Genomic DNA, 24569 nt, shown 5'->3' with positions numbered 1-24569 from the left:
AGTCAATGAACTTTCATTCATTTGGGTGTTAGAAGTTTTATAAAGCTTTGAAAATCCTCTAGTTAAAAGAAGGAAGGCAAGTAATTTACACCTAAATTTATTAGCAATTAATGCCTTAGATTTCAGTTAATATTCTGAGAATTATGGGGCATGCAGGAGGCAGCCAATGAATGATAATATTTTTTGAAAACTTGAAAATTAGACACATGAGAGATACCTTGCCTAGGTGAGGGACAATGATATATATTTTAATATCTGTGAAACACTGGCAACCCTATTTAAGAAGTAATGACTTATAACATTTTCTCATAAGACATTATTCTAAACTTTTAATATATTTTTAATTATGCCAGAAAGGAAGGGAGAGAGAGATAGAAACATCAATGATGAGGGAGAATTATTATTGGCTGCCTCCTGCATGCCCCACACTGAGGATCAAGCCCGCAACCCAGGCATGTGCCCATGACCGGAATTGAAACCTGGACCCTTCAGTCCACAGATTGATGCTCTATCCACAGAGCCAAACTGGCTAGGGCCATTATTCTAATTTTGAGATACTGTCTGAATGTGGTAATTGTCTAATTTTATTCAAAGATATTCATTAATATGTTTTAAACAATGTCTGTAGTAGTGTCAGAGGGGCTACCTCCTCGCCCCCCCTTTAAAAAAGAAACAAACAACTAGTTTTGAATATGTGAGGGCAAATCCAGTATACATGTTCCCTTCAATTGAACCAATTATGTGAATCCAAAGTGTTGAGTGGATACCTTTATTTAGAAACAGTATCTGTAATTCAGTTCTTGCTTTCTGGTTTTCCTATATACATTTGAATTTGTCAGCTCTAGTCAAGAAATACATTATTTTGAATTAGTTACAGAAATCCATTGTGATTTTTTTGTTGTTGTTGTTCCTACTTGGAGATGCCTCAAGAATTCCTGGACTGAAGGCAGTTGAAGAAAAAGAAAACATGTGAACAACTTGATATAAAAAATAAAAGATGAACTTTAAAACCATAAGCTAAATATTATCTGGGGATTTCATTTTGATTTTGCACAATTTTTCATTACCTCAGATAATGAAAAATGAAAGAAAGAGACGCCCCCCCCCCCCTTGGCAAAGCAGAAACAGAATTTTTAAAGTCTGTACTAGGTTTTATAACATTTTGAGAATATTTTTCTAGAGAAAGATCAATGTTTCCATATGTTGTTCCTGCTTTCTAATGAAAAACGAATCCTAAGTTCTAATGAAAAACTAACAATTAGAACTTCAAAGAGTTGTATTTATTTATTGTTTATATAATTATATTTTCTGATTCACTGAATTCAGAATTTCTATTGCATTCCAACTACATAACAGGCATAGTTCTAAATATTGGTTGGGTAAAGGCATTCAAAGACCTTTATCTCTAGTAACAAATAATTTTCCTGAAAAATATACATTTTTTTTTCCTGTTCATTGTGCTTTTATTAGATTGTGTAGTCTATTGTTTGTTGTTGTTTTTTTAAGTTTTTTTTTTTTTTTAATCTTACTGTTCAATATTCTCAGCCAGAAGAGCAGGGTGTTGATGGCTAACTCTGTGTATGCACTGTGTTTCTTGGTTTACTATATTCTATAAGTAAAAATGTGTTTAACTTACAATCATTTGCATTTTGCCCCTACATGTTATTTTGTCAAATGCTTTCTTCAGTTTAACTTAAATGATTTATGAAATATGGCTTTGATCACAGCCCTTAGAAAAGAAATATGAGCCATGCTATGGCCCATGTCTCTTACAAATAGAAATGACTTCTGGATGGGCAATGTGGCATTTTCTTGGTTCAGATATCTATTATGCTTCAGAACACATTGTCTTACTCAATTTTGAACAGTCATATTTCTTCTGGGTAATAAATGCATTTAAAATATTTTATACCAATCCTATTTCCTTGAAGACAAGTTTTCTTAATTTAGACTTTCATCTTTTCTCACATTATTAATACTATATCTTATTTGATTGCTTTTCTCTGACTACCTTCATCTGTGCAGATGCCTTGCTGATAATGAACTTGACTTCCTGGAACTCTGGCTAGATGTTCTGTCAAAGCTGCACAACTTGTCTCTTGACCCCTTTCATCCATTTCCTTTTGCAAATCTGTCTTGCAAATGAGAGATAATAATATCCTGGAGAAGTTCCAGTCAGCATCATCTTCTAAGAACCATGTACTCTTTTAAACCTAAGGTTCTGTATGTGAGAGAGTATCATAAAACCAACTCAAAACATAATCTTTTTTATCTAAGAGCTCCTTGTTCAAATCTGTTGCTATCAAAATCAGATTCTCTCTTGTAATTTCTCTTTAATAGCATTTTGAGCAAATTGAATGCCACTGCCTGATTATGTCTTCCCTGGTGAATTTCTTTGTAAATAATTAGGCAGGTCATTCTTTCAGAGCATACACATTATTCGACCTGACTTTTCTCAATTCTTTTTCACTAAGAAATAAAATAAAACAAAACACTTTGCTTTCAACAAACAAAAAATACAAAACCAACCCTACATCTCTCTGGTCAGAGTTAGTTATACTCATGACTTCAGTAATGGGGTTTCTTGACTGAAATCTTGCAATTACTTCATATCTTGTCTTGAAGGGCGAACTAATCCATTCAGGTAATGCCATAACAAGCATGCATCAAATCCACAATTGCAGTAAGACTTGGTTTTTATAAAAAATGTCAAGAAGCTAGATCCTGAGAATAGTTGGAAATTATTTGATCCCAGCATTGCATTCTTTGTCAAAGAAAGCTTTGTTATTTTAACTAATATAACTAAAGACATCGCATTCAATCATACTAAAAAGTCAGCACAGCTCACCACTCGGCATCCTTTTGATGCAGCCTAGTTTTGCATTGGGTTCCTGAAGCCAGGCTCCAGTTTCCAAATAAACAACAGATAATCAATAATAAATAACAATAGATTAAAATCTAATTCCAGTTTGCTTTGTTTTAATAAAGTGTTTAACTCCATTTTTTAATATCTTAACATAGGGGGAAGGGTACCTTCTTTGTTAGGTAGTAAAAATCTTAAGGTTCATGGAAAACGGGGAAGTGCATCATTACTCTTGAAATAATGAGCTTTAAATTTTGTATGAAAGGTGCTATGATACAAATAAGTTTATAATAAATAATAATCATTCTGAAATAGAGAAATAATGACCATGGCAAAAAAAATCAAGAAATTTTTAAAACCAAATGGGTTCATTATAAAGTGTAAAAAAACAAGGGTAGGCCAACTAGTCAGTGATCCAATATGTAAAAATTTGAAGATAAGAAGACTGTATAGGGCCATTAATTGGGAAATCTCATGCAACAAAAACTGCTAAATATAGAAGTTGAATTTAGACTTGGAATTAATAAAATGGAAATAGAATAAGGAAAATATAAACAGTATTATTGTTTTACTAATAATATTAGTACAGAAAAAGTCAAATATAAGGAAAATTTTTTTCTCATAGCCAGATTTTTTTTTTTTCTGTTCGATTGTCTTTAATCTCTCAGGATATTCTTTAAATGTCATTAGCATTCATTTTGGAGTAAAAGATGAGAGTAATGTTGCCAAATCTATAACTAGTTTGAATTTTATAGCTTCTGTGTTTCAAAATACTCTCTAATTTGTCAATTTTGCTTAATTTTAAATTGTGATTACCAAATACACTTTATCTATTCAGTGAGTTAAGGATGACAGAACTAGAAATAGAACCATACTGACTTAAAACAGAAGGAAATAATTTCAAATTGGGAATTTCATCTGCATACAGAAACAGCCAACTAGGCATCACTCATTTATTATGCCATGAATTACAGCTGTTATTTTGAATCTTTATTTTTACTAAAATATTTTCTATGGCGAGAGAGATCTGGCTTCTGGATGTGGATGGTTTCTGGACCTCCCTGCTCTTCAATATCACCCCTTCCATTTACAGTGGGGCCTTGACTTACGAGTGTCCTGACTAACAAGTTTTTTGAGATACCAGCTGTCTCTCAGCCGATTTTTTGCATTGAGTTGATAGAGTAATTTGAGTTAACAAGTTCCTTAATGAGCTCGGTCTCAGAATGAATTAAACTCGTAAGTCAAGGCCCCACTGTATTTTATTGTAATAACCAATTGACAACTTAGAATAGTTCACATTTAAACTTTTAAATCTTCATTTTTAAAAAACAAAACAAAAAACAGTTCTCTCCACATAATTTTCCATCTTAGCTGATTAAAAAAATAGATTCAGAGGTATAACTAGATGACTATAGCATAACTGCAGGTGACAAAAATGTCTGGTCAGTTCGCATCACTGAGTCACTTAAACTTGACCTCTCAGAGCAGCAGTGCAGGGGATCTTATGACTGTAGAAATCATGCTGTTTGATTTTTCGCCAGTTTTAAAGGTGGACCCCTTTATATGTATGTGATATTCAGTATACATGGAAAAATTTAGTCAAGACTGTCAGTAATATTTTATGTCAAAGTTAACATCCTAAAGGTAGAAATAGGCATTGGTCATGGGCTTATCTTGGAAATTGTGCTTATCACAAAATCCACCCATGGGTGCAAAAATGAAGAGTAAAAAGAGTTGCAATTTTACCAACAATGAATGCCTCAGTTCTTCAGTGATTCCAATAACAGAGGTAAGTATCCCCTTCGTATCATTACTGGCTGGATGTGCAGAGGCCCGAGGGCTTGGTGAAGGTCACACAGCAGGGCAATGGAACTTCCGAGAAAGGCATCTGACACTCCCCCTGTACCGTTCCAGGCTTTAAGAGCTTCAGCCCTTGCTTTCTCTCTTGGTGATCTTCGGTGCTTTAAATAGGGGATTCGCCCCCTCGGAACCCACCGCAGTTGTCCCTACAATGCCTGACAAGGCAGGGTGCTTCTTCGTCCTCCTTCTCTCAGGTGGTCCATATACCTGTTCAAGAGAACCAATGAGCAAACCTAGTGGCCGGGCTGTTTAATATCACAGAGGCCCACCCATCTCTTTCAGCACCTAATTCCTTCATATGCCTCTTTCTCCCGATTACCCACCCCCTCTTCCACATCCCTAATCCCTTCCCAATAGGGTACGTTTTATTTTTTTCTCTTGCTCTCTCTCTCATGCTCTCTTTTCTGTATCTCTCGGAAATCAGACAGGAGTTCAGAACACTTTCACTACCTTTTATGAGGTAGATTGTGATGTCATAGATGGGGGCAGGGCTAGTCAACTTTCTACCCACCTCCCAACCTGTGCTGAGGGAGCTCCGATCAGTGGAAGCAGTGATTCCTCCATGGTGAGTAACTTTGCTTTCTAATCTAATCTGTCTCATTGTAAACATTACTTTTGAAAGCAGGAAAATGGGGTTTTAAGGAGGTAAAGATGCGGCCACTCAGGCCCTCTTTACTTACTGTTAACCAACATTGGAGAAAGGATCTACTTATTTATTCTCTATATAGATGAAGGATTCTACAGCACAGATACACTCTTCAACTGTGATCTAAACTTGAGAAATGAAACTGGTATTTTTATTCCTCTATTTCTGAGTCTTTCTTCCCATGGGCTCTGGAAGTCATTGCGGATGAGGAATGAATTCATTCTGTAGTCCTTCAGTGAGCTTCTTTAGGGAGGACCAGTTAGGTGAATGCATTCTTCTTCATTTGAAAGATTTCTGGATCGCAGAATAGCCTTTATTGATGTTTGTCCAGAGAATCAGTCTGCTCCTTCAAAATTGTGGGTTAAAATGGTGAAGAAACTGATACATAAGAGTTGCCAACAATATTGGTGGTGATATAAACAAGTGAAAGTGTTTCTAATGCAAAGACTAAAAGATTTATTTTTAAAAAGAGAGTCACCATTCTCGCAAGATAAAGGGTACAGCCACATTACAAAGTGTCACAACCCAATTTGCTACCTTTTTGTTGTTGCATGTCATAATATTGATGCCATTTGGTGTGATTCCTTGGTAGTTATGGGCTTTGAAAAGCTGCTGTCCTTTGTTTCATTGGGGTTTCTGTTACCGATTATTTCTTTTATATGCCTTAGTAGTTAGAAAGAAAAGATCAACTGGAGTGAGCATTTTCCTCCACCTTCCTTGTTCACTCCTAGGTACCTATTAAAACTGTCAAGATGTCAGCTTCTATATAAAAGGGCAAAGGAAGCTCACAGAGGTGGTTAAATCTGTGAGGGATGTTGAGCATCAGGGTGGGTGTTTTTGAAAGGATTTGAACATCAGAACCTGAGGCCCTGTTACGTCTCATGAGGTGGGATAAAAGCATCCGCCTGTGGATCAGGAGTATTATGAAATGTTTTGAAAATGTATCACTTATTTTTTCAAAGTATATATGCATCCCCAGTTAATTGGCTAAGTGTGGATATTGGTTTTAAAGAATTGGGGGCAGTTTAAAAGGAGGAGTCCTTTCTCATCAATAGCTTTTGTGTAATGGGTAGATTTTCCCGCCCCTCCTCCCCAACTTAGGCATTTTAACAGCTCAAAACCACTAGTCCAAAAATAGACTGGAGCTGATACTGCCCTTTTGTCACCTGGGGTGGAGCAGTGTGGCGATTTCTGGAGTAATTTTCCCACCTAAGTTTTCTAATGTAATATGATTGCAATGGTGGTGATTTCAGGCACAGTAAGGAAAAAGAGAGCCAGGGCTGGGCAATAGGAAGGTCTGGGTGATAATCACCTGCCATCAGCTTAGTATTGCAGTGTGGGTAACATCACATAGGTTGGGTGCCTCCTCTCAAGTCTGTGGCCTACCTCCCATTAAAAATGCTAGACCCCTGAAACACCAGTACAAGCCCACTTTCAGTGCCAGAAAAAAATCTGATGTCTAATCATAGCTCAAGTTTTTAATGTCTTTTATCAACCCTCATACAGCTGCCAGGTAAGAAATGCTCATATTTTACAAACCCTTGGAATACAGTCATCTTTAAACTTCGTGAGTTAAGAACGGTTGTGTTGTGCGCTTGTGCAAATTTAGAGAGTATGTCATGGAATGCATTGTGTATGCACTTGTTTATCCTCATGTGCATGTGTCATTTATAGTGGTGTTCAGTGTTTTTTTAAAATTCATTTTGTATGTATTTAAGTTATAATTTAAAAATACATACACATAATTTGTGCTCTAAATGAAACAGTGAAGTAGAACAGAAGTTGCATTAATTTGGGATCTGAACACTGGTCCTATTTCTGTCACTGCCTAATTAGGTAACAACATAAATTACTTAAGTCTTTTGGGCCCCTGTTTTCTCATCTGTAAAATGATGATAGATGATCTAATGGACATACCCTAAAGTATTTCTGCTCTAAAAATCTATGGTTTTATCATATATTCTTGAAGAAATGGTTTATGGGGAAAAATTGTTGATGAGACTTTTTTGTTGTTGTTGTTGTTTTTATAGGTTCCACAATTAGTCAAACCAGAAAGAAAATTTTAATCTAAACTATGTTTTTAAAGTGTACCCTATATCTGATGTAGTATTATTTGGTTAATAATTTATATATTTTTAAATGGACAATATCAAGCCAATGATAGTTAGCTATGTGTTGATTTAGAACATCAATTTATTTTTTAACTAATTTTTATGTTATTCTGCTTTTTGAGATTTAAAACAATCCCTGTCTACTAGGAAATAGATGGAGCTAGGTCTCATTCAGGTTCTAACATTCAAAATTACTTATGCAATATTGCAAAATTTCATTATGGTGTTGAGAAGGGTTGATGAGTTGGGAATTGGTAGGTACTGAGCTATGTGCTATGGGGGATAGAAGCATGTATAGCCTGTTTCTTACTCTTGAGGAATGTATAACTTTTGGGGGAGTCTAGATACATGCCAAGTGTCAGCTTGGAGGTGAACACAGTTAAGTGTCAAAGAACCAAGAAATATCCCAAATATCCCTGTGGTCGAGGTGGGCTGGATTGCACAGGGAATGCTTTCCGAGAAGCTGAGGCCATCAGCTAACTTTGAACAGAGTGGTTTAGATTTGTGTTGTCATACAAAGGACAGCAGGGAAGCATTTCAGGTCAGTGAGACCACAGAACTGTAAATGTTACAAAGGATATCCTGTGTTTAGAATTGCCATCTATCAAAATCAAAGTCATTGCTCATAGTCCAGCCCCGTATTTGCCCTTCCCCCTTAATCGTGTGCTGACTTTACCGTATGTGATATACCTGTTTAGAAGAGTTGAGGAGGCTGCAAGTGAGTGAACTGCAAGGATTATTAAGATGTAATTAGGCAGCTATTTTCTCAGTTACAACAAAGTTCATATGATAACTCGCAGCCACAAATGTGGAAGAGAAATGAATAAAAGGAAGGAATTAAGGACAGAAGGAAACTAGCTCTTAGACTTTCTGGGATTATCATTGACAGGTTTAGAAATGTCGATTGTTATGGAAAATGCCCATTAGCTAAGGAGAATCCATGTAACTGGGGTGGTTTTCCAAGGCAAAAGGAAACTTCTCTGAGCCCGAATCATGCCAGATTCTGCTCTCAAATGGCCAGTTTGAGAAGGTTTTAACACTAAGCAAAACTAAACATGATTATGTAAGTCTCTTTCCCCCATACACATGGAAAGAGGTTACTGATTTGGGCATGATTTGCCCACCTTGACAAAGAAGAACACTTATGTTTGAGAGCCTCTCTATTGTTATAGTTGATTTGCAGTGTAAACTTTGCATCACATAGAAGGCACTGTTTTTTGTATTTCTTGCCATCCAAGTTCCTTCTGAGTTATTACTTTGGCCTTCCTGACAGACTGGAATTTCATGGAGAAAACTGCATTACCCCCTATCCCAGATTCTAAGGACTTTGTCTATGTCATCCGGTGAACTGTTTCTTAACTTCCTATCATGACATAAAAATTGATTTTTAGAATATATTATCTCAGACAGTCACTTTTAAAAGCTAAATTTGCCTAGATGGGAATGATGAAGTAGCAAGATCAACATCAGGAACACTCTCTTAAAACTTTCTCCCAAAAAAGTCCAAGTAGGACTTACATAAAACTTTGTGGGATAATATAGATTATTAAAGGAAGTTAGAAATGTTAGAATTATTTTTGTCTCAAGAGAACAAGGATGGCAACTATTTCCACCTTCCCTTAACGTCCCTAAGAGGTAACTTTAGAAAAATTAGAATCTGTTAGGTTTATAATTCAACAAACATTTATTGGGTAAGTAACATGTGATATCACTCTCCTATGGATGGACATGGCATTAAAATATAATGGATATTTTAATAATCACTTGAACTGAAGTATATACAAAATGATGGGGGCATCCCCTAGAGAAGGAGGAGAGAAAGGACTAGCCCAAGAGAAACGAAAAGATCACAGTATTATGGCATAGATGTATTCAGAGCTGACTGGACCTGCAGTTTTCAGAGCTGATAGAAAGATGAAGAAAAGTGAAAAATGAAATTAGAAAGGCAGGTGGCAGCTGGATATCAAAGAAAGTTTTTAATCCCTTTCTGGCTGTAATGAGTGTTTTTCAAAATGGCTAGAGGATCATCTGCGTGCTAAACCTGGAAAGGGGTGGAAGGAGACTGTTAACTGTAAAATGTTGACTCTGTGGCCATGCTGTCAACCTCTTGAATTCAGCATTGTAGGGAGTAGGTTCTTGGATTTTGTAGTTAAATGTCCCATCTGACCCTCAACCCATATCAGGTGATTCATTTTCACAGCAAAGTTTTGGAAACTCTACAAGACAACAAACTGACTCATTATATATCTACCAGAGGCCTGATGCACGAAATTCATGCTCGAGTAGGCCTTCCTTCCCCCGGCTGCTGGCACCTGCTTCCCTCTGGCCACTGGCAGGCACCTGGGACCTAGGCTTCCCTCGCAGCCCCAGCTTTGTCCGGAAGGATGTCTGGTCTAATTAGCATAATGCACTTTTATTATTATAGATGTTCTTGGAAGAAAATTCAGAAAAATGTATTCAAGTATTAAAAGACTTGGGGAAAAGTACATTTTTGGACTTGAAGAATGCTTTTGAGAAAACTGGTCTGAATTTTGGTTAAGCATAAAAAGAACTTTCAAAGCATAATATGCTAATTAGACTGGGCATCCGAACAACCTTCTGGATGTCCTTCCGGATGAAGCCGGGGCTGCGAGGGCCGAGCCCCTTGCACCAATTGTGTGCATCAGGCCTCTAGTTATGTATAAAGGATCACTAAGTGATGCTCTTAAATCTCCTTGATGGAAAGGCATGAAACTATACACCTTAAGGGACCATCTTGCCTATTTCATTGTCCTGCTCCAGTGTAAGGAGTTAATGAAGGTCAGAGCTAAGTTGTTCCTCAGCTCTCAATTTTGCCAGGATAAAGGGTAGAGGCAATCATCTGGGACAGTATTTGTTTCTGAATGGTATTCTTTGATAGGACTATTTGGCTACTTTACATTAGTATATTAATTACATGGCTACATACTAAGTTCTCACAGCATCCTAGGCAGTATATTAATAATTGTGACTTACTAGGGTCCAAGTGGCACTACTTAGTATATTAATTACATAACTATATGTTTGAATCAATCATTTAAAAGTGCTAATTTTTTTCTCTGATGGTAACAGCTGCTATCCTATGCCTGTCAGTCTCTGTAGACAGTTGTACAATTGTTCAAAGATGTAAGAAGACAGAATTATCTTATGTTTGACTAAGGTGTGATAATGAATGCTGGTCTGGAAGAAGATAGGTCTCAGATTACAGCAATGAGGCCCAGTTCTGGATTCAACCCCCTAATTGTCTCACATATAGTTTCACTGTTCCAGATCACCAGTATCTTTTGTAAAGCTTTTGAGAGCTTCCTTGCTTTTTCTCCATATTTATCTGTTTGTGCTGATAACTGAAGCAAATTCTTTGGCGGAGATGGTGATACTATCAGATTCTAAAAGCAGTTGACTGGTAGGATGCCAATGCCTGCCATTAACTGCGTAAATTAAATTTGGCATTTTAGCATGGCGACCTCAAGTCTTTTTTTTTTTTTTTAGTTTTCTTACCATTGATGCATAGCTCTGTGATTGCCTTTATCACACCGACCCGGGCATATGTAACCTTAGGTGATTCTAAGAATGTGTGCAGGCAAAATTATTTACCACAAGGTCCAGCCTTTTACCTGAATAAAAGCCAAGCAGAGAACAGTAACAGACACATGATTTTGAAGTTAGAGATCTGAAAAATAAGTTAGAGAATACCCTTTTCTTTTAAGGTAGGTGTTAAAATTTGAGCAAGGTGCTGCTGTTAGATGCGAATTTGGAAATCAACTGAGTGTTTTACAGTCGCGGGGATATTGCGCAATATTATGAGTCTCTGTGCTTTCACTTCTGATTTATAAATTGGAATAGTAATGCCACCTGGACCCTAGTAAGTCACAATTATTAATATACTGCCTAGGATGCCATGAGGACTTAGTATGTTCCTGGCCCTGTGCTAAGCATTTTAAATGCAGTCTGCTTTTACAGTCATCCTATAGAGGAGACACTGTTGTTTCCATTAAAAATACCAGGAAAATGAGATTCAGAGAATTTAAGTAACTACCTGGAGGTCACACAGTCATTGGTTGGTACATTGCAGGGCTTCTGGAAGCCTGCCTTGATATTCTTCCACAGCATGATTAGTTGTCTGTCATTCCTGCTATGACACTGCAATGTAATAGCATTTAATGTGATGTCTCCCAATTAGCCTGTAAGCTCCATAAAGATAGCAAATGTATCTGAATGTTCATTTTTCCCTGGTTCTTTGCACAAGGAGCACATAATGTGTGCCTAATACATTAGCTTCTCTGCCATTCTTTTTGCCAATGTAATGTTATCACACTGAAAAATCCCAATAAATGATTTGGAAGTCTATCATTAATTCATTCATGTGTTCCTACCTGAAAGCATGTGACTTTATTTTAAATATTAGACTGCAAAGTGTATTAAGATTTGGGGCCAAAGATGAAGTAATTCATTTTTTTCTAGCTAACAAATTTCTTTGTAATTTACTTTAAAATTTTTTGTACATTAAGTAGACTTTTTTTAAAATAAAGATTATTGTATGGATACATACAGAATTTCTTCCAAAAGAACTGAATCAAATTAGTCATTTACTTTAAAAAAGAATTTGAAAGTAAGGGCCATGGTTGGTTTCATTTGCCCTCCCACAGAAAGGTCATGATATATTAAAATATTAATTCTATGTAGATGTTAAATTTTGCTTTATAATTAAGTATCCTAAATTATTAACACCAAATAATAGTATTAGTAATTTTATAAAGCCTTGCACATGTTTTAATTAGGTTTAATTACAACTGCATAGGATGAATTATCCAAATAGAGTTTGTCTCTCTCTCAAGAAGGTCTGTATAATTCAGGGACAGTAGAGTAAGCCCAGAGCCTAGCCTCAAGGACTCAGGCCCCTTCTAACTTTATGGTCTGCTTTACTATGGTCTGTTCACTTTTCAGTCTAAGATGACTGCTAATTCCCCACCTTACCATTTCCCATATAGGAAGAAGAAAAGCAGGAAGAGAGCAAAAACAGTGGGCTGCTTAGCTGTTAGCCCCCTTTAAGGAGATTTCCCAGGAATATTTGTTTCCTCACTTCAACAATTTCTTACATCATATGAGGAATCTGGAAAAAAAAGTGGGGAGAGTTAGGCATGGGTTCATAGTTCTTCTCCATTGAATAGAACATGAATTGAATTCTGAATCCCAATAGTTACTGTATGACCTTAAGCAAGTTTCTTGTCCTCTCTGAATCCCATTTTTCATGTGTAAAATGATGATATTCATAATTGTTTTATTGCATTGATATAAAAATTAAATGTGTTAGTATGTGCCATACATTTAGCACATTATCTAGAGTGTAGAAATACAAATTAAATGGGTAGCTAATGTTTTTCCATTATCTTGTCTCTCCCCATAAAAGACAGAATTTGGATGACGTAGGTACCCTCTTGTTCTCTCATTATGTCAACTCCAGTTGAGCCATGAGACATAGAGCAGTAAACAACCAGCTAAAGTCCTGCCCTCATAGAGATTACATTCTCTTGGCATTGGGAGTCCTAGAAGAATTGCTTACGGAGAGGTAATAATATAGAAGGGAATGATCTTAATAGAGAAGTGAGGGAGTTGTTCTCATATTTTAATGTGTAGAAGATTCACTTGGGTAGCAGATTAAAATGGAGATTCCTGGGCTCTGCCTTCACAGTTCTGAAAGTCATGCCAGAGATCAGGAATCTGTATTTGGTTCATAAATGTTTCTCACGCACCTGACTCATGGATCACTCTTCGAAAAATACAGGTCTAGGAAACAGAGGGAGGAAAGCTCTCTGAGCTATGGTGAGAGCTTTCCAGGATTTGGCATCAGTTTCAGCCCTTTCCTAAGAAACCTCTCGACTTGCTCCATTAGGCTATGTTAGCCTTGCCTAGTCTGGATAACTTTTAGTTTCAATGGTTTGTTGTGGTTGTCTATTGTAGGATGTTTAGTAGACATCTCTGTTGTCTCGTTTTTCAGTAGTGATAATCAAATGTCCTCAGACATTGCACAATGTATCCTAGGTTGGAGAGACAAAATTACCCCAGAGGAGAACCATAGGTCTCATTGAAATCTGACCTTTTACTTAGAACATACAGACTATCTGAAACGGAGGCATTTACCTCTTCCCTCTGAAAGGGTGGGAGATGGAAGATACAATGATTCCAGTGTCTTGTGCCATTTACCTACCCCCAACCTGGCATCAGAGAGGGGTTGGAAACTTTCCTAGAGCAAGACTCCTGAGAACCCATCACAATCATTCTCTGGCCATAATCATAATACACCTTTTCAAAGTCTTTACCTCTATCCTTAGTTACCCCAAATCTTCCTGTCTTAAAGGCACAGACATTTTTACTCTCAAAGGCAATTAAAAGCTTTGGCAGAATGTTGTTTAAAACTTTAAACAAGGCAAAAATGACTTTCATATCCTTGTTTGTAAAAAGCAAGAAATTGAAGTTAAAACAATTGTTTTTATAGCACGTTTGTTAATAAAACAAATCCTTTTCACAGATCATTCCATATCACTTTAGCTATTCTCTGATGAGAACAAATAAGTACAATTTTTAAAAAAATAAGGAAACGTAGCAGTAACAGTTTATATTTTTTAAAAATCATATTAAGAAATGGAGCAGGATGGTCTCATTGAGATGCAAATTACTTATGCAGGTATTTTTAAGATGATATTTAGCTCTGCAATGCTGAAATTAATGTGAGTGAGCCCTTGAAATAAAGTTATAGGTGGAAATGGAATGTTTCACACCTTAGAATGAATGTTTTTAAAGAGAAAGTTGGAGAACTGTAACAGGTGGGGAGTCCAAATATAACAGAGATTACTTCTTTCAAAGATGTAGCTATAGCATTTTTGAAGAGTTTTCCTTGGCAGTTTTTAGTATATCAGGTAAAGAAATAATGAGGTGGTCTTTATATCTTATTATAAATATGGAGGTGATTTAACTTTGTCAAAGGCTAGATTCACAGGGACTCCAAGGTAGGGATTGTGCCTTGAGGAAACTTTCATCTTAATACTAAGCATGATTTTAGTAGGGGCAAGTTACTGTACCAGACGCTCTCTGGCCCTTTAATGTTTATCTTTCTTCACTGGTGAAAAGTTGTGATTTTCTCAGAAGTTCATGAAGTACTTTTATTTTTCAAAGAAAATTTCTAATATCGTAGGTTTGAGGCTTGCTTTAAAGGGACCCACTGATACTTTTCTATGATTTGTGGCAATACTGTTATGCATTTTCAGTCTTTTGAGGATAGTCTGGCCTTTAATCTGTGGTTTTGAAAGTTCCTTGTATAGCTCAACCTCTTTTGCAAAGGAACAGACAATATGTTGTCCAGCTGTAGAGGTACTTTGTTGGACCAAAGAGATGATATTTCCAGTTTTAGATGGAACGGTCTGGTGCTTTGGCTGCATTTTAGCTAAATGCACAGTCCGGGAGAAACAGACTGTGAGGTTCCAAACCAGGCCAAGCCTGGCAGGCACCTCTATGGAGAAGTTCCCTGGCTTCTCAGGGGAACCACCTAAAATGCCCTCTGTTCCTTACTGTATTCCAAAGCAGCCAGAGCTAAGTATGTAGCTAAATACCCTGTGCCTGGGAACTGAAGTCGTGCATTTAAATCCCTGGTTATTGTCTTACTAGAGGCCCGGTGCACAAAAATTTGTGCACTCAGGAGGGCGTCTCTCATCCTGGCCTGTGCCCTCTCGCAGTCTGGGACCCCTCAGGGATGACCACCTACTGGCTTAGGCCTGCTCCCTAGGGGGATTGGGCCTAAGCTGGCAATCAGACATCCCTCTGGCAGCCCGGGAGCCCTTAGGGGATGTCCACTTGTCAGCGGGGAGCAGGCCTAAGCTGCAGTCGGACATCCTTAGTGCTGCTGAGGAGGCGGGAAAGGCTCCTGCCACCACCGCTGTACTGGCAGCCATCAGCCTGGCTTGTGGCTGAACAGAGCGCCCCCTGTGGGAGCGCACTGACCACCATGGGGCAGCTCCTGCATTGATGAGTGTCTGCCCCCTGGTGGTCAGTGTGTGTCATAGTGACCAGTCATTCCCAATCATTCTGCTGTTAGGGTCAGTTTGCATATAACCCTTTTATTATATAGGATTAGCTAGCCAGTTGCTTCTCCTTAAGCTTCAATTCCTTTATCTATTGAATAGTGAGGATAAAGTGATGGATCACTTTTCCTTGGTGAGGATTATGTGATGTAACAATATACAGGACAGATATAGTTGTTTGGGATGCTCAATATGTATTGAATCCGGAAAACATCCAAAGTACATTTACCAAATGAAGAGAGTACTAATCGACTTGTATGAATAGGCCGGTCAATTGAAGAGGCAGCCTAAACACTGGGGACACGAACACCCAATCCCATATGCTTCTGGACAACATGCCAGTAAAGCACTAGGAAGTACTTGTTCCTAAGTGGCCAGAAACCTAACACTCAAGACAAGACTTTAACGTATCACAAAGTTTTTGAAGGGAAAGCAGCAAGTAAACAACTAACTATTTGATTCTAACAAGAAACATAATGAGAATTGAGCTGGAATCACCAAGAACAGCTCCATGGATGAGCTGGCTACTTATATGACAAGAATGGTTTACCTCATTTTTAGTTGACCTTCTGCATCTCTTTTTTGGGCTGCACTCCATAGCCAGTGTTTAGGTCTCTGAAAGAAGTTTCCTGTGTTTTATTTGAGATTCACATTTCTTAACCATTCTCCAAAAATGGGAAAATGAGATTGTATCTAGACTACCCCAACCATACTTCATCCCTTCTCTCGTCCACTGTCAGGTGGAAGAAGAAAGCTTGCCTCCTATTGAGAGTACCTTGTTCTTGCTTTGCTAGGGCTTATGGTACCCTCATAGTATCCCATAGTCTGTTGGAATACCCTTCTCTGTGCCGAGGTTTGTTTGAACCTAAAGTTCCCAGGTGATCCAATAAATTATGGTGAAGATTTTAAAAGGACTTCCAATGGTACCCAGAGGTTATGCAATAATACTTTAAAGTGACATACTTATTTAAATTTTAAACTGTTTTAGATTTGCCTTCCCACATGGATCTCAGAATAATTGATGAAATATAGAATATTAATAACCCCACTTTACAGCTGAAGAAATAAAAGTGCAGAGAGGTTACTAGAGTGCCCCTAACTTTCACAGTCGAACTGGCACAGGAAAGATTAGATTAGAGCCAGTTTCTCTAATGGGTAATCTTGTGCTTTGTGCAATGTAAGGACATTGCTAAGCTTTGTCTTCCATAGACTAGTAATTGAACAGGAAATACAGGAAATAGCTGTTACCATTATCTACACATTCTGACACATACTAACTATATGTGTGTGTTTTTTTTAACTATATCAGTCAACCTCACATTATATCATAGTGTACACTGTATGGCAAACTAAAAGGCAATGTTGTAGAAATTTAGAATTAATATTTTTCATGTTTGGTTAAATAGAAAGTGACTTATATGGTGACTAGAAGAAGGGAGAATTAGATGTTATTTGATCAAGTCTTCTTTGAACATGTAGATATTTTTAGTTGCAAGAAAATAGTAAAAGATGATGTCCCTGGTACTTGCCTAGTTCATATTTCATGGGAATCATGTTTGCAAGGTAGGAAATTGGTGTTGCATTTCTCCTTTTGTGCCATAAGGAAATTCACCTCCTTACTGCTTGGTCACATGACTCAACCCTGTGAACAGTTAATACCTACTGTAACTCATGATTAGCTCCAGACAAATGGCCAGAAATAAAGAATTCAGAGCAGACACAGCCTATGGTGAAGTCCTGGTCAGGGAAGATGGTGTCACGGTGGACTGATGGTAGTATACATTTTGTGAACCTAAGTTTACAAAAATGTTAACTTTTCTCTATTTCAGTCTCTTCATATGTAAAAAAGGAATGATGGTATATACCTTATATAGGTTTTGAGGATTAAAGATCATTTATTAAGACATCAAGCAAACACAGCTTAGTGTCTCATATGCTGATACTATTAATAGGGGAAACAGTCTTGAAATAAAATTCAGACTTTTATACACTGAAAGCAATAAACACAAAGGATAAAATTGTGATTATTTTCTGAGGAGAGCCTAATCCTGAAACTCTACCACTGAGGGCACAGTAAGAGAAAGAGGTCATAAGATTTGTATTACCATTTGACTACACTTTACTTACTCAAATATGTCCCTCAATTCCATACTCCTGTCAATGGCAGGCCTTTTAATAATCTTCCATGGAAGAATGAACAGGTGGGAGACCTGAGGGAGTTGAGTATGGGACTAGGCATTATGCCCTTGGACAATTCTGTCATCTTATTTCCTCACCCATAAAGTTGCAATTATTTAATAACATGTAGCAAATATTTATGGAAGACCTAGATGCCAGACACTCTTTTAGGCAGGGGTCCTCAAACTACGGCCCTCGGGCCACATGCAAATACAAATATTGTATTTGTTCCCGTTTTTTTTTTTTTACTTCAAAATAAGATATGTGCAGTGTGCATAGGAATTTGCTCATAGTTTTTTTTTAAACTATAGTCTGGCCCTCCAACGGTCTGAGGGACAGTGAACTGGCCCCATGTTTAAAAAGTTTGAGGACCCCAGCTTTTAGGTGTTTGAGATATAGCAGAGGTTGGGGAAAAATAAATCTAAGAAGAAAATACATTTTTGGATGTTGAACTAAAGGTAGAAAACCTCTATCTGACAATGTGAGCACATGGAAATTATTTGAATATGTGATAAAATTGGTAAATGGTATACATCTTACAATGGGAAAAGCAGTGACCAGGAAGAAAGAAAAAGATTTGGAGGGCATTATTCTATGTCTGCTCAAAAAATGTTTAAAAGTAGGCAGAAAAACGTGTTTAATTATAAAAAGCTATGGATCAACTGTTCAAATTTAAAACTAATTTAATTAAAATTACTGGTTTTAAACTATGCATTATATGGAAGACCTCTTGTGAACCCTTGAATAATGATACTCATTTCTTTTTGTCCAAATTCTCATTCCTTTAATAAAAGAAGAGCTGAAATTTTGTTAGTGAATTATTTTGTTACATATGTTTCTATCATTTCACTTCAATTTACTGCATTATATCTTAAAAAATAATTCTTTATGAATTATGTGAGAAGATAATTATTGTAATGAAGGAGAAATGATATTAACATACTGCTCTTAATCAAAGCATAGCCTTTGGTGGGGTAGAATAGAGGGGATGATGAATGAGTTTTATCTTGACTTCTAACTTTCCCCATTTGCTAGTAATTGCCTGGCCTATATTTTGAGACGAATTCTCAGAGCATTTCTAGGATCAGTAGAAAAAAGTACTGTTATTGACTGAGCATGCTTGCGAAAGGTACCAATGAAGAAATGACAGCAACTGGGCACATATCAACCATCCTTGCTTTATTAGCTCTGAAAGAGGCCTGGAGCATTGACAAGTATGGCTTGTCTTAATGTTGTCCACTGTGGTTTTTTGCACCTGTCCTACTTTCTTTTTCCTGGTCTTTCCAGGTCATGGCCCAGGCAATGTCCTTCCTTAGATTTTGACTTTTATTTATCTTGGATTTTTTTCTTTAGGAAGTCTTTTCTCAAGACCTGCCCTTTGCTAACTTATTTGATTAATAAATGTGAGCACAGTGTGTACAAAGGCACAAGATTGGTATATGCATGTTCTGGGAAACTAGTCTGATGAGCCATTCACAAACCTCTCAAGAATATGTAGATTTAATATCTGGAGTCTATTGATGGATTTAATGAGACAGGCCAACTTAGCTGGAGATGAAGGTGCTCCTTTCAAGACTGAGGTAAAGATTTAAAATAGCTCGTATCTTATAAAAAAATAGATTTAGGACTTTAAGAAACAAGTCTAGGGAACCCAAGTGTTTGATGGAGATAAAACACAGGGCTTGGTAGGTTGATCTGCAGTGACTGGTGAGACTTTCTAGGCCAGAAAGGGCTCCATTTTTGAGGTAGCTGGGACTCTCAACTGGCTTCTGACAACAATATAAGATTTTAATGAATTAAGGTATTACATTTTCCAGATAACATCATTTTCTTTTTAATAAGAAATGATATCTTAACCAAAATGAACAGCTTGTATTTTTGGAATTAGGCCCTATACTTGGTTGGGTAAAATATTTTATGCTTCTTAAATTAGATCTCTAAACATCATCTTCCCTCTCTCTACTATTAGAGCTATCTTGACTCTAGTTTTAGAGCTTATGGGGGTTAAATGAAGACAAAATGTTCTTAGATATTTGGGGTGTCACACTTTTACACAAAATCCAAATTTACTTGTGCTGAAGCTTGATCCCTCCTTTCCTTCATTCAGCTAAAGAATATAGTAAAACTAAAAAAGATGCAGATCTATTTTTTTTTTTTGGTGCTTATGTATTTCCCTTGTAAACTTCTTCATGCCTTTATCCCTAACACATTAAAACTGGAATATTCAGGCATTGAGAGCAAGCCAAGACGATACTTGGTTTAGTAAAAAGACAGAACTCCAAATGCTGGATGGGGGAACCGTGAAAAAGAAAGTAAAAGAGGAGGACTTAGAGAAATATAATTTTAAAGATACCTTTCTTTAATGGTGATTTAAGGAAAGATAAATCATAGTAATAATAAACACTAAGATTTACTAAGGGCCTACCATGTTCTAAGCACTTAGCTTGAAGGATATGATCTCATTTAATACCTAAATACTTAAATAAATGTGTGGTATTTTTTCATTTTTACTTTTACTTTAAAAATTTGAAGTGGATAGAGCTAGACTAAGTAGCTCTCTCAAGATCACATAGTCAGTGATCAGCTTAATCAGGCTTTGAACTAGGGGTCTGAGTCCAGAGCCTAGGCACTATAGAAAGGAAAAGATAGAAAGGGAGGGAGAGCAGGAGAATATCTTACCAGAACAAAGAAAATGGACAGGAGTTGGAAGGGGTGAGGAAGAGGGAACTAGGATCCTAAAGAGAGGCAGCAAACAGTCCCTGGGGGATGGGGTCTAGTCTGCTCTTCAACTCTTTTCATCCAGGACTCAGGCAGCAATGGAGGCTTCTACCAGCATTTTCCACTCACCCGATGAGGAGAGGGGCATGGGGTGGATGGGAGGTGACTTTCCCCAGCACAGGAATAATTCTAAATTATCCATTTCCTTGTGGTTGAATGTGAAGAGAAGTTTAAGAAGGGAGAAGAAGAATCCAGGGTTCTCAGATTATGCTTACTTTCTAGGCACAATTCTCTGCCAACCAGCCCCCAAAGATGTGGTCCTTGACTCTGGTTTGTTCTTCACTCAGTGGTTGCACTTTGTGTGCCGGAACCTAGGAGCTATTTTGTACAGTGTTAACTAGCCTTCAGCACATTCCTACAAGGTTGGAGGGTCTATTAGTGGCTTGTTCATTCATTTTGTGAAGACTTATTTCTCTTGGATTCTTGGACAATGACTGTCCTAGATTTGTCTGCCAGTCATGTTGATATTGCTCAGGGAGGGAGAATGGGGGAAACAGAGGAATCAAAGGCACTGATCTTCTGCTAGCTGGCTCCCTCTAGGGAAGGCTAAAGGAAGCTTTAGCCTTTTGAAGAACTGCTACATGGTGACACAAAGATTGTCTTCTTACCCAGGAATATCTTCCAATTAGGGTGGAAGCCTAAAACTCCATTGGTAATTCTCCTATTGGATTTATTTCTCATGGTTTGGTTGTTATGTGGGAACGACCCAGAGAGAATGAGTCGGAAAAGTGTGGGAAAAGGAAGGGTGCAGGGAGGAAGAAATATATAAAATGGACGTGGGAACTGTGTCTTTCCAAGGGCCAACATACCTCAATACTCCCACTTCTCCTTGGGATTCCAAGTTTAGCAAGAATGCCTTGTTTGGGTTGAACAAAAACTGTACTGCCTTTAATGGTAAGAAAAATGGCCCTAAGCCATATTTAGAAAATTTGTTGACTGTAATTAAGCCTTCATGGGAGTCCCCAAGGTTTACTTACCTATAATTGAAAAAATGCAAATGAAGACAGTTAATCAGTGGACTGGCTGACGATGAAGCGCTACTACCTACCTAAATGAATGAAGAACGAAGACACAAATATGTCCACTTGAGAAAGTTACCCGAGAGCCAGTTGGCAAATTTTTTAGCAACACTGTGGAGAATTTTTTTTTCTTAGCCTAACATTGCAATGCTTTCCTGCTAAGGTCTTTGCCAACTTAATCTTGAGCCATTGTGTGCAGGCTTCCTAACTACTGGTCTTCAGTGTTGATGGAGCACCAGTTGCCTCCCTGGCATCACTCAAGGTAGCCCTGTAGAAAAAATAGCGCATATCTTGTCCTCCTTTCTGTCATGATTGATTCACTACTTAAAGTTGTAAAACATTTGCTTTTCAAGATCCCATGTTCAAAGGGGAGTACCCCCTGGGATTTATCCAACTCTACAGGAGTGATCCCACAGTATTTTCACTAGTAGTCATCAAGGATTGGTAAATGTTCTCATACAAATAGAGTCAATGCAGCTTTTTATTTTTTATTTTTAACAATAATCACACTATACCTCTGATGGTCATTTTCCACTTCAGCCACCATACTTGTTAATATATCCAGCTAATTTTTATCACCTGATTTAACCCCTCCCCCCCAAATGCTTTGCAGTTCTGTTAATACTTATGTCTCCTGCTTGATGATCCCACTAATTAGCAATTAAGGTGTCAGTAATAAGTGTAAAAAAAGAGTATATGCAGCATTTAGATAAAAATATTTGTCAGTGATCTGTTAGTGGGAATAAAAACAAAATGTATTAAACAAGTTAATTTAAATACAGAAGTAGAGGTATAATTGATAACCTATCAAGTTGGTTTGGGCAACTCTTGTCAAAATGTGGCCTCTTGGAGGAGGGAGGTAGAGATGTTTTATTACCCTTATGACCCAGCAGATTCTGAGGGAGCATAGTGCCATGACTGATTAGTAATGTCTGATGTGGCCACCACAGGGGTGAATGGCAAATTGCTGCTTTGTGATCACCATGGTTACTGTTTTAACAGGAAGGAATCCACCTTTGCTAACTCACTGCATTGAGGATGTTTGGTGAGGAAGAGTGAGTGGACTAGGGCACAGAGTAAGGGCTCGCCACAAAGGAATTGTCTTTTTTTTGCAAGTGTGTAAACATCTATAAAGTGGGAAAAGATGCAATTAGGTTGAGCCTTTTCCCATGTCTTTGTTTGCCTGAGTTATTTATTACCCTGCACTGGCTAGAGTTTTTAAAAAAGTGTTATTGATATAGACTCTGGGAAAAGCAGGCAGATATTTCAAATGTATCGGAGTTTCTAAGGAGATCAAATATCTCTTCAAAGCCTCATGGATTTTTTGAACATGAAATGTTCTTGTTGGCAGATAATAGAGTCAATGCCCTGGGTTTCTAACCTCCCATTCATTAACAGCAAAGTTGACTTGCTGCAAAGTCTTTTTTTTTTCCTTCCCTGCAAGCAATTTGTGGCTCGCTTTGAGTAGATAACTGTTTAAATATAAATAAATGACCAGCTCTAGTGGAAAGATTCCAATTTTCTCCAGGTATTTGCTTCCAATTGATTGTCCATTCTCCCATCACAACTTCTTCCCTTCCAAAACAGTACCCCAGGCCTGAATGTGTATAACCTAGTTCCACTAAAATACTTCTGGTTCTTAGGTTAAACACTAAGTTATTACCATTAAAAGATGTTGTTTGGTTAAAATGTAGTCTAACCTTATTTGCGGAACTGGTAGTGCTATCCCCTCTGATTGAGAGAATTACAATAAAATAGCCTAAGCCCAAATGGGGCAGGGTTCCCTCTCCTGGGCACTGCTAAGTTTTTTGAGGTAATCACGGCAAATTTTTCAGTTTTATTATATTTCAAAATCACCTTCAAATGGATTGGGTTTCTTTTATTCTATTTACCTTAGCCAGGAATCTCGTGGCACTTGCATTATTTTGAATTCAAGGACAGATTGCTTTGTACCTGGGATTTCCATGAACTGCCATTTGTGGTTTATTATTATTTTTTTGGTAATAATCAGCCTTTTGAAAATAGATTTATTTCCAGGTTATATGTCTAGCTCAACATGCATATTTCAAATGGGTGAATGTAGGATTCAGTGAAATTTTTAATTCTCTTTTGTAATTATTGTATGTGGCCCTCTCACATTAATATCCTAAGCCATTTACTATGTTATATGTTGTTAATCCAGTGCATTTTTCAGTACCTCTTTCACAGTTTTTGCACCTTTGACTATGCTAATTTTTTTAATGAGTATGTTTTTAAAACCAGCTGTATCATCTAAACTGCATTTATTTTATTGTTGGCTGGCCCCAGGAAGTTCACCATTACTATCAAGAGTGATTGCTAATTATTTAAACCAGAAAGTAGCCTTGGCTGTCAAGGAATAGTTAAGATATTTCTTGATGTTATAGCTTCAATTATGAAAAGAATATTGAATTTTTAGTACACTTAGTGGACTTTTTGACCTGATTAAAAATATGGATTTAATATTTCATTCAGCATTCTATTATATCTCTCGGTATAAATGCTACATAATATGAAGGGAAGAAGAAATTAGAATTGACATGAATTATATGCCTATAGTATGCAGGACACTGTTCATGAAGTTGTGAGGGAGACCAAAATAAGCAAATATGTGATTTATTAGACCTAGCTTCCTGAGTTTCACTTCCATAATTTCACATGCCCCTTTAATAACTACATGTAGCACAGACACCTGAAATCCAGTCAGTCCAAAGTTAAACTTAGCATTGTACCACCTCATCTTCCCTCTTATCTTCTGGGATAAGAGCCTCCATACATATCCAGTTGTACAAGCTAGAAATTTAAAAACTGTCCTTCATTGCCCAACCATTCGGTCACCAACAACCTTCTATTTCACTCATTAAAGCAAGTGTAGATGTCCTGACCACCCTGAAGCTTTATTTCCCTACCCTGTCCCTACCTGACTCCAGCTAGATTCCCCATTCTCTCTGTTCCTTTAGCACTGACATCCTACTAAAGCACTACCACAGAGCCCAGTGGTTGGCA

At 37.3% G+C, this 24569-nt stretch overlaps 1 protein-coding gene across 3 annotated transcripts in view; it reads left to right on the top strand.

The window, feature by feature from the left end:
* The window catches only part of CTNNA2 (catenin alpha 2), a 1136278-nt gene that overhangs the window by 1105169 nt on the left and 6540 nt on the right, over window positions 1–24569 (top strand). For 2 of the 3 annotated variants that reach the window (XM_059659311.1, XM_059659308.1), the window contains exon 18: window positions 5148–5288. The exons of the other annotated variant lie outside the window; for it this stretch is intronic. In XM_059659311.1, the coding sequence (XP_059515294.1) occupies window positions 5148–5288 (141 nt within the window). The remainder of the gene's footprint in view (window positions 1–5147; window positions 5289–24569) is intronic. 3 annotated transcript variants of the gene reach the window in all.

This window comes from Myotis daubentonii, chromosome 12 (genome assembly GCF_963259705.1).
Source record: "Myotis daubentonii chromosome 12, mMyoDau2.1, whole genome shotgun sequence".
NCBI classification, from domain to species: domain Eukaryota; kingdom Metazoa; phylum Chordata; class Mammalia; order Chiroptera; family Vespertilionidae; genus Myotis; species Myotis daubentonii.
This window is presented reverse-complemented; position numbering and strand designations above follow the sequence as displayed.